Source organism: Nerophis lumbriciformis, linkage group LG24 (genome assembly GCF_033978685.3).
Source record: "Nerophis lumbriciformis linkage group LG24, RoL_Nlum_v2.1, whole genome shotgun sequence".
Classification (NCBI taxonomy): Eukaryota; Metazoa; Chordata; class Actinopteri; order Syngnathiformes; family Syngnathidae; genus Nerophis; species Nerophis lumbriciformis.
In genome coordinates, this window is record NC_084571.2 from 20,526,090 (window position 1) to 20,537,119 (window position 11,030).

Sequence of the window (11,030 nt, forward strand, 5' to 3'; positions counted from 1 at the left end):
GCGTTCAAGCTCCCAGATCAGTGTCTGTCTGGAAGGCGTCACCGTGTCACCCTCACTGTCTGTGTTCCAGCTGGAGCTGGAGGGGATGCGCATCGACGAGGGCACGGATTCCGGGGCGGATGCTGACTTGCTGATGGAGCTGATGGAGATCAATGAAGCGCTGGCAGAGGCGCGGACGGCAGAAGAAGCCGATAAGATCAGCCGAGACACAAAAGGTAAACAAATTAAGTCTTGTCTGCACAGTTTATTGAGTCTCTCGCACAAACGTGATCTTTGGTCCTCAGTTAGGACAGGTAATGCATTAAAGATGTCTGTTGGTACGGGTGTTCACACACATCCTGAGGAGCCCAAACAGACGAGCAGGACAAGGCAATTATTATAAAAATCAGCTAAAACATTGTGTTCCGAAACTAAAAAGACACATATTTATGGGAAAAAGCTCTGTCCTAGTTGAGGTGTGCGGATGTTGTCCTTCATCCAGGTTATTGTCTTCTCCGAGCATTCAGTCGATCAGGGATCAGGGGTATTTTGTTGGCACGATTAACCTCCATCACCTGGTACTTCCTGGTCTGCCACACCCTGCAGCATGTATCTCTATTCGTCACTTCATAACACACTATCCGTATTTCTCTTCTATTGTGCAAGGTGGTGATTATCTTTATAAAAGAATGTTTCTTTAATTCAGCCATCTTGTTTACATAACCTGTGATGAAGTGGCGACTTGTCCAGGGTGTACCTTCCGCCCGAATGCAGCTGAGATAGGCTCCAGCACCCCCCGCGACCCCTAAAGGAGACAAGTGATAGAAAATGGATGGATGGATGTTTACATAACATGTGCTCGTGCATGAGTCAGCATAACTCGAGGCTTTAAACTTGTGGCCCATTTTGAGTCTTTGTTGTTGTTTTCAATGCGCTGTAATCATTCATAACTGGCGGGAGGAGCACATTGATTCAGCACCACTGAATCTTAATTAGCAATTTGGAATGGGAAGGCATCAGTCCTGACCTGGGTAGGGAAGTAGGGATGGCTACCGTTCACATTTGACCAATTCCCGGTAACTGGGAATCCACTCAACGGTGGCAATTTTCATTATTTCTGTGTGTTAATACAAAACCCCAAACAAGTGAGGTTGGCATGTTGTGTAAATGGTAAATAAAAAGAGAATACAATCATTTTCAACCTATATTCAATTGAATAGACTGCAAAGACAATATATTTAATGTTCCAACTGGTAAACTTAGTTTTTTTGTTTTTAAATATTAGCTCATTTAGAATTTGATGCCTGCAACATGTTTTCAAAAAAGCTGGCACAAGTGTCAAAAAAGACTGAGAAAGTTGAGGAATGCTCATCAAACACTTATTTGGAACATCCCACAGGTGAACAGGCTAATTGGGAACAGGTGGGTGCCATGATTGGGTATAAAAGCAGCTTCCATGAAATGCTCAGTCATTCACAAACAAGGATGGGGCGAGGGTCACCACTTTGTCAACAAATGCCTGAACAAATTGTCCAACAGTTTAAGAACAACATTTCTCAACCAGCTATTGCAAGAAATTTAGGGATTTCACCATCTATGGTCTGTAATATCATCAAAAGGTTCTTATTTACCATTTACACAACGTGCCAACTTCACTGGTTTTGGGGTTTGTAAATATCAATTGTTTTTGATGATAAAATTAATTGTATTTTACTTGAGTTTATGATAACCAAGGTTAAATAATGTTATATATTATTTTATTTGAACATTTCTGAGTCTCAATTACAGTTGCATGTCCAAGATATTAAATGGCAGTAGTGTATAGTCTATGGTGTGTTAGCGAGTTAGGTCAGTCTTGCCTGTCTCGTCTTTTATTGCGCCCTAAAAAGTGTTAATACTGTAAGCATTGTACTTATTAAGCACCGTCTATTTTATTGTAACATGCATCTTTAATTCACCGATGTACCCAGAACCGCCCATATCACCCCCATTTTATCCAGTCTTCATTGGCTTCCAGTCAAATTCAGTTTAGGATTTTAGTCCTAGCTTTCCGTGCGTTGCACGGTGGGGCCCCTCAGTATATCACTGACTTGTTATGCCCCTACTCTTCAGTTGCATGGTGTGGCCCCTCAATAACATCACTGACTTGTTATTGCCCTACACTCCGGTCTTCAGACCAAGGTCTTCTAAAGATCCCAAAAACTAATTTTAAAACCCGTGGAGACCTGGCATTCCAGGCTATAGCTCCCAGACTCCAGAACAACTTGCACCAGTCCCTCCAGGATCTTGACTGTGTAGACACTTAAGAAACATTTGAAAACTTCTCTTTTTAGTAAAGCTTTTAGTTAATGCACCTTTTAACTATCAGGGACGGCGTGGCGCAGTGGGAGAGTAGCCGTGCGCAACCCGAGGGTCCCTGGTTCAATCCCCACCTAGTACCAACCTCGTCATGTCCGTTGTGTCCTGAGCAAGACACTTCACCCTTGCTCCTGATGGGTGCTGGTTAGCGCCTTGCATGGCAGCTCCCTCCATCAGTGTGTGAATGTGTGTGTGAATGGGTAAATGTGGAAGTAGTGTCAAAGCGCTTTGAGTACCTTGAAGGTAGAAAAGCGCTATACAAGTACAACCCATTTATCATTTATTTATTTATTTTTAATCCACTTTTTATGATGTTGCCCCTGTTGTTTTAATTGATCTGTTGTTTTACTTCACCTATGTTTTGTACAGCGCTTTGTGATTTTATCTGTGAAAAGCGCTTTATAAATAAAATGTACTTTCATTGACACTTTTGGAGGTGTTGCAATCGCCATGTAATATCGCTAATGCCAATCAGCAGCATGCCAATAGCAACCCAGGTGCCGTTACATGACACCGCTGGTTTTATGTGAATTAGGGTTGTACAATATAGCGGTACTAGTATAGCATCACGATACTAATGAATCAAAAACGGGACTATACTCTGAAAAGTAACAGTTCCTGGGCATGACAGCGCATCGTCATGTCGTGACATTGCTGGTTTTACGAGCAGAGGAGCATGTTCGGCAGCGCACACACACACACACACACACACACACACACACACACACACACACACACACACACACACACACACACACACACACACACAGAGTACTTACAAGCAGACACAGTGTGTAGACAGAAAAGGGCGAATTGACGCATTTTGGTGTAAAGATAAAGGTGAAGTTATAACACTGAAACACCGTCAGGAAGAGGTGCTTTAAGACATGGCTAGCTAGCTAGCTGCTAACATCCATCCACAGTCAGCAGTGTTTTAGCTACTTCTAAATCACTAATCCTAGCCTCAGTAGCGATAAATAAAGTAAGTTTCGTACAAGTAGCATTGGCACTGGAGGACGCGGAATAGCTGAACATGCTTCACTACACATACTAGGAGGATACAATAGCTCACCGGCGTCACCGCTAACAAAAGCTAGCGCGCTTGAATGTAAAAAAATGCCATGGGTGGATCTACACATGACTACCACTGTAATGATACCAAGTACCTAGTCAATACTACTATGATTACGATATTCTTATCGTCACAAAATTATTTTTTTGTTTTTATTCATATCATGTTATAAAGTCAGGAAATATGTCCCTGGACACATGAGGACTTTGAATATAACCAATGTATGATCTTGTAACTACTTGGTATCAGATCGATACCTAAATGTGTGGTATCATCCAAAACTAATGTAAAGTAGCAAAAAAGAGAAGAATAAGTGATTATTACATTTTAACAGAAGTGTAGATAGAACTTGTTGAAACAGAAAATAAGCAGATATTAACAGTAAATGAACAAGTGGATTAATAATCAATTTTTACAGTTTGTCCCTCACAATGTTGACAAAATAATAAGTAGATAAACGACACAATATGTTACTGCATACGTCAGCAGACTAATTAGGAGCCTTTGTTTGTTTACTTACTACTAAAAGACAAGTTGTCTAGTATGTTCACTATTTTATTTAAGGACTAAATTACAATAATAAACATATGTTTAATGTACCCTAAGATTTTTTGCTACAATAAAGACAATGACATTTTTTTGTGGTGCCCTTTATTTAGAAAAGTATCAAAATACATTTTGGTATCGAGACTGTCAAAGTGTGTAGGGGACGAACCTCAAGATGCAGAGATGGCAGCAGGCTTGGTACAGGAAAACATGGTTTTAATGTTCAAAAATAAGAAAAGGAAAACACGAACCAGAAACCAGGAAGCAGGAACAGGAGTCAGGATCCAGGGAATAGCTTAACGCACACAGCTAGCAACGACAGCATACAGCAAACGACGACACGACAATACTCCAACACCGAGTGGAGGACAAAGCAGGTTTAGATAGTAGCTGGCTGATTGACACCAGGTGTGGCCCGGTGCCAATCAGCCACAGCTGAGGGGAAAAAGCACTCAGGGAGACAATCAGGAAATAACCAAAATAAGAGCGCTGACAGGAAACAAAGACAAACGCAGAGGAAAAACTAAGACATAGTCAAACTGTCAGGGACAAGCCTGACAGAGACAACCCTATCTTGAACCTTATTGAAAAATGAGATGTTTTTATTACATGTTAATCTCATTCGGTGAATCACAACTATATATTTATGAGAACTCTGTTGAGTATATATTTATTAATTATTTAATATTAATAACCTGAAAAAAGGGTGTTTCTTTATTTTTATTTTGAAAACACTGATATTTTGCACTTTCAGAGTAATTTTTTTAATAATAATGATACCTGGGATTTATATAGCGCTTTTCTAAGTACCCAAAGTCGCTTTACATGTAGAACCCATCATTCAATCACACCTTTTTAAAACACAAAACTTTAGGCCCTAATTTAGCTCTGCAAAAGCCTGGATTTATGTTCACCTTTTGAGTATTTTTCATGGAAAAACACTTGCTCCATAGGCAGACGCCCTCTGATGCAATTTTAGCTTCCCTAGAAAAGAATGGGTCCATTTCATGAACTTGTCGCATCCTCCTCGCTTGCAGGGAAACTCTCCGTTTTGACGGAGAAGATAGACGCCGCCCTCCGTGCAGGTAAGACATCAAGGAGTCCTTTTGAAAGCTCCTCCACATTCCTCCCACTTACCGCCTGCTACTTTTGTCATCTTTCAGTGTCTCAATGAGTCACCAGTTCAACCATCTTGTCTTTTCTTTCTTTTTTTGCATTTAATCCTGGCAGGAGAGCTCCACGCTGCCAAAGCACTGCTCGTCCAAATGAAATACTTCTCAAACATTGAGGACAAAGTTAAGGACAAACTTTCTGACTTGATGTAATTGCTTTTTTTGTGTGTCACTTTGTATTTCTATCCACTAAATTATTCATAATATGATTTTTTTCGACATTTAAAAGACTTCCTTGTGGTCTACATAACATGCAATGGTGGTTCTTTCGTCAAAATGTTGCATAGATTATGTATTACAGACCGATTTCAAGCCGCAATTTACCGAAAATTCCGTACAACAAGCTGCTACTTTTTTCCTACACTTTGAATCCTACGGCTTACAAAACAGTGCAGCTAATTAATGGGTTTTTTTCTGTGAATTACCATAATGTTTTTTGTTCAATAGTTTTTATTAAACCCACGGAGAGGACTGAAATGGTGTGTTATTGTTTGTGTTACGATGCCATCTTTTGGACAAGTTTGCTCACTGCTCAAAATGCACTTCTTTTTTTAATGCCTTAAGCCGGAAGTAAAATCGTCTATAGCGTTCTGCTTGAAAGAATTCTTCATTTATTACTCCAAGCAACGTTTGTACGATTGACGACATATGTACCGTATTTTCCGGACTATAGAGCGCACCGGGATATAAAGTTAAAGTTAAAAGTTAAAGTACCAATGATTGTCACACACACACTAGGTGTGGCGAGATTATTCTCTGCATTTGACCCATCACCCTTGATCACCCCCTGGGAGGTGAGGGGAGCAGTGGGCAGCAGCGGTGGCCGCGCCCGGGAATCATTTTGGTGATTTAACCCCCCAATTCCAACCCTAAGATGCACCAACGAAATTTTAGAAAGAAAAAATATGTTTCCATATATTGGCCGCACCGGACTATAAGCCGCAGGTATATACGTTGTAAAATTACTTATTTACACAGTAAAATTCTGTAAATGTTTCCAAACGGTGTCTGTTACACAGCAGTAAAATGGCTGATCAAACAAAACAGAGGTCATCGTCATGGACCCACTAGCTGCGGAAGCTAGCTCTCCAATCAGTTAAACAGACTCAATAACTCTACGATGGACGTTTTGGTGAATTTACTGAGGAATTTATGAAACTGAAACAACACAAAAAGAATGCAGTTGTAAGTTAATACTAACACAGACACTCGTAAGCTTGTTAGCATATTAACTAATGCTAACAACGCTAGCGTCAGTTCTTTAAAAAAGCACGTACAAATATGCATGGAAACATTCCTTCAGACATCACGCATGAGACGGTTTAGTAAGTATAAACAGTTTTAGTTATATTGTAAAACTTATAAACGTTGCTTGGAGTGATAAATGAAGAATCTTTACGAGTAAGAACGTTACAGACGGCGAGAAGACTAAACAACACTTTGATTAAAAGAAATAAAAGCCCTGCACGGTAAATAGAACACTGCAGCACCATATTTTCATTATAGCCGCCAGCGAAGAAAAATCCATAAATTAGCCGCTATGTCTTATAAACCGCAGGGTTCAAAGTGTAGGAAAACATAGCGGCTTATAAACAATTCTTACCTTCTAAACCGTGGCATGTGTGATGTCTGTAGGAGTGTTTTCATGCATAGTTATCTATTGTAATGTAATGTGGCTAGCGTCGTTAGCATGAGCTAATATGCCAACACGTCCACAAGTGTCTGTGTTAGTATTATTAACTTACAATTTTATTGTTTTTGTGTTGTTTCAGTTTCACAAATTCCTCAGTAAATTCACCAAAACGTCAGTGTGGAGTTATTGAGTCTGTTTAGCTGATTGGAGAGCTAGCTTGCCCAGCTAGCGGTCAGGCCGGTCAAAGCGACGTAAAATCAGAAAACTCACAAAATTGTAACAAACATCCCAGTCCTCTACATGTCACAACTACCAGTAATGTTAATATGAGCAGACTATCGTTAAAAACGGCTGTGCTAGGTCGTGGTATCATGCGACGTATGTATATATATCCATATATACAAGTCTCTGGCTTGTGCCTTCATTACTGAAGGAAACACAACTCGACTTTTATTCACAGATTACGTGCATTACTTGCAAAAACTTGCAAAATGGCCGAAATCTGTAGTTTTTCTCACAGAGATCTCTATGATGAATAGCGGATGAATACACAATACATTTATTTTAAATTGTAATCCTGCTAGTAAGTGGCATCTTTACAGTACAGTTTTCTGTAACTGTACAGGATTAGTTTTATTTTTGCATCCTGATTACAGAAACCTGATTTAATGATAATAGCCGAGTCATGTACCTATTGGGTGTTATTGTGGCCTATATAAACCTAACCAGTGGTTTTCAGTGGCCTAGTGGTTAGAGTGTGCGCCCTGAGATCGGTAGGTCGTGAGTTCCAACCCCGGCCGAGTCATACCAAAGACTATAAAAATGGGACCCATTACCTCCCTGCTTGGCACTCAGCAACAAGGGTTGGAATTGGGGGTTAAATCACCAAAAATGATTCCCAGACGCGGCCACCGCTGCTGCTCACTGCTCCCCTCACCTCCCAGAGGGTGAACATGGGGATGGGTCAAATGCAGAAGACAGATTGCACCACACCGAGTGTGTGTGTGACAATCGTTGGTACTTTAACATTAACTTTAACTTCTTTAACTGGGAGTGGCCCTAAATCCTAACATTCATGCAGGCATGGTCATATCGCTTTTCTTCACTGAAGGCCTTCCGACATCCATGTTAGGATCAGTTCTAAGCCGCCTACAAGTTAGCTGGGAGGATGTTTCAAAGTCTTTCAACCATTTGTGTACCTCATCTTCATTTCATTTGGGCCTTAAATGTACCCTTTCCACATGGGTGCATACCAAATGGTGGTAGAAATAAATAAATAAATAAAAATAAATAATAGAGAAAGAATGAAATAAAGAAAAATAAATAATAGAAAAAGAAAGAAATAAAAGAAATGAAGAAATTAAAATAATAGAAAAAGAGAGAGAGAAAGAAAGAAACATAATAGATAATAGAAATAAAAAGAAAGAAAGAAAGAAAAAGAATAAATAATAGAAAAAGAAAGAGAAAGAAAGAAAGAAAAATAAATAATAGAAAAAAGGAAAAAATTAAGAAAGAAAATAGAGAAAAATAATAGAAAAATAAATAAAGAATGATAGAGAGAAAAAAAGAAAGAAAGAACAATAATAAATAATAGAAAAAGAGAGAAATAGAAGAAAGAAAGAAGGAAAAATAATAATAGAAAAAGAAAGAAAGAGAGAGAGAGAGAGAGAGAGAGAGAGAAAAGAAAAATAATAAATAGAAAAAGAAAGAAAGAAATACAAATAATAAATAATAGGGAAAAAAAGAAAGAAAGAATAATAAAGAAAGAGAAATCTTAGTGAATGTCTAATGTTGAGTACCTACATTGTTTAACAACATATCAAGTGCAATCATCAGGTTCCTAATAGTTTGTGAAGAAAACATTACATCTTGTGAAGAAGTACATTTGTCATGATGACGACTGTCAGTGTGTACATTCATAGACATCTTATAAGTATAAGTTGGCTGCTATGACGCGAGAAATTGGGCCGCCATCTTGAAGTGGGGATGAGGAGCCGGCGAGCAGCCTAAACTGACAGTTGACAGGTAGAAAACAAAGATGGTGTTCAGCGTTTTCCTGCTCAAATGAGCGGACTGTTGAAAATAGGAATCGGGGGATTACTTTTCACAAGTAAGATTTAACATTAACGTACTATTGGTTGTATTTTGTGAAAAGAATATTACCACAGAGTTGAGAAGGAGCAAAGATCTTCAATAGTACTGAAATTGTAGCCGCTAGCAAACAAGAGTATGACCATAATAGAATTGCTTGTCAATGAAATTAATTACATTTTAAAATGTCATACTTGAATAACATAAAGTTGAAATAAATGATGAAGATAAAGATTGTAAAAGCCAACAGGGTTAAAAGTTAGGACCACAGTCCAGATTGTGTAGGGGGGGTTGGGGTTTATACAAGTCTAAATTTAGTCTAGCTTTCCAACCCAATTTTGTAAAATTAAAACAATCACTGTAAATATTATCATGTAAGGGAAAAATGTAATACAAAATATCAATACAAAGTGTCAAGACAGAATAAACTCTCTGCTGCTGTCTATAGGTCCCTAAGATATATAGATATCTAATGTATTCATACATTGTTTATGTAGGATATATGCATGTGTATATAACCTAATCATATTGTTTCTTCAACTTAAAAATAGCTGACCGTTTTTTTCCCCCTTCTCTGGGATTATATTCCCAGTTTTGATCTCGGACGTCTGGTCATTTATAGCATATAAGAATATTATATTACTGTTAAGAAAACTATGAATAATAAAACATGTGTCCTTTATCATAGCTACACGTATGACAAAAAAAACGTGTGAAAATCAGTGGTATTCAGTGAGGTAAGATGAATTAAATGCGCTGACAGTTCATTGCTCCTGCCATATGAATTGCACTGAGTGGAGCGGATCACCACTCCAAGATGGCGGCCCCGCGTCTTGTCAGCGCCAGTAGGCAGTAGCGCTCGATGCTGCGTCTACTTATAAGATGTCTATGTGTACATTTGTCATGATGATGACTGTCAGTGTGTACAATTGTCATGATGACTGTCAGTGTGTACATTTGTTAGAGTAGGCTAACCCATGTGGTTCCTGTGGATGTGAACACAAGTTGTAATTACTGTAGTAACTAAATAACACAGTGACTAAAACAGACATAGTGATTCATTTGGATGATTGTATTTATGTCAACTCTGTTGAACATTTTTCAATTATTCAAACACTAAAACATCTTTAAATGGTGTATTTTTTGTGTGCAGATTTTTGCATGTTCAATTGCTAAGCTGGAGCTTCGGGGATCAGGACCTGGCTGGGGGACCCCGGGCTTGTTTTCAGTATTTTTCATGAAGTTCAAATCACATGCCTGTAATAATCGGTATTGGCCCTGAAAAAATCAATAATCTCTTATTTTGAGCGCTTCCATATGGAGTATATCCAAATAAATCGAACTGTACGCTACTTTGTACTAAAAAAACGGCAACAGCGTAAGATCCATGTGCATGTATGAGCCAGTCTGCCCCACATCAAGAGGATAGAGAAAAGGAAGGAACTTATTGACCACAATGACGGACGACGCAAATCAAAAGCACTGTGGATCGATTTGTACCATATATAGAGATGCAGTGATTTTATAACCATAGGGCCACGGCCAAAGTTGGGCCACCAGCGCCACCTGGAGGGCCGTAAATAAAGTAAGTTTACCTTTTTTAAAAATGAAAAAATGACGATGAACGTCGTGAAGACACCCTCAAGAGAAAATAAACTTTTTGCACAGGATTCATCAAATCCAGCTTTGTAAACCGAGGTAGCAAAGTAGTGCCGAGAGCTTAGTTGTACAGTACACCGGTACTAATAAAGTACCGCAATACTAATTAATTTAAAACGGTACGATACGGCCTCTGAAATATACCGATACTTTTTTTTTTTTTTTACGGACATGATGGCGCGCCGTTGTCACTTTGCTAGTTTTACGAGCAGAGGGGCATGTTCGGCAGCGCACAGACACAGAGTACTTACAAGCAGACAGTGTGTAGACAGAAAAGAGAGAATGGACGCATTTTGGTGTAAAAACTAACTATAAAGGTAAAGTTATAACACCAAAGCGCTGTTCAATAAAAGGTGCTTTAAACATAGCTAGCTAGCTAGCAGCTAACATCCATCCGCAGTCGCCAGTGTTTTAGCTACTTGTAAATCACTAATCCTGGCCTCCTTGGCGACACATAAAGTAAGTTTCTTACAAGTACCATTTTCACTGCAGGACGAGGAATAGCTAAACATGCTTCACT

At 38.9% G+C, this 11,030-nt stretch overlaps 1 protein-coding gene and 1 long non-coding RNA gene across 3 annotated transcripts in view; one reads left to right on the forward strand and one right to left on the reverse strand.

The window, feature by feature from the left end:
* hscb (HscB mitochondrial iron-sulfur cluster cochaperone) overlaps positions 1 to 9,961 on the forward strand; it is a 28,303-nt gene extending 18,342 nt beyond the window's left edge. The window contains exons 4-6 of one of the 2 annotated variants that reach the window (XM_061981798.1): positions 71 to 215; positions 4,993 to 5,040; positions 5,119 to 5,257. In XM_061981798.1, coding sequence (XP_061837782.1) covers positions 71 to 215; positions 4,993 to 5,040; positions 5,119 to 5,129 — 204 coding nt within the window. In that variant the 3' untranslated portion in view covers positions 5,130 to 5,257. Of the gene's footprint in view, positions 1 to 70; positions 216 to 4,992; positions 5,041 to 5,118 lie in introns of both variants that reach the window. The other variant, XM_061981797.1, reaches the window with a different exon arrangement.
* On the reverse strand, positions 210 to 4,303 carry LOC133620355 (uncharacterized). Its single transcript, XR_009817512.1, has 3 exons — positions 4,207 to 4,303; positions 704 to 784; positions 210 to 579 (listed from the first exon to the last, which is right to left on the reverse strand). It is a non-coding gene; the product is annotated as an uncharacterized lncRNA (long non-coding RNA).
* Positions 9,962 to 11,030: the final 1,069 nt, after the last annotated feature.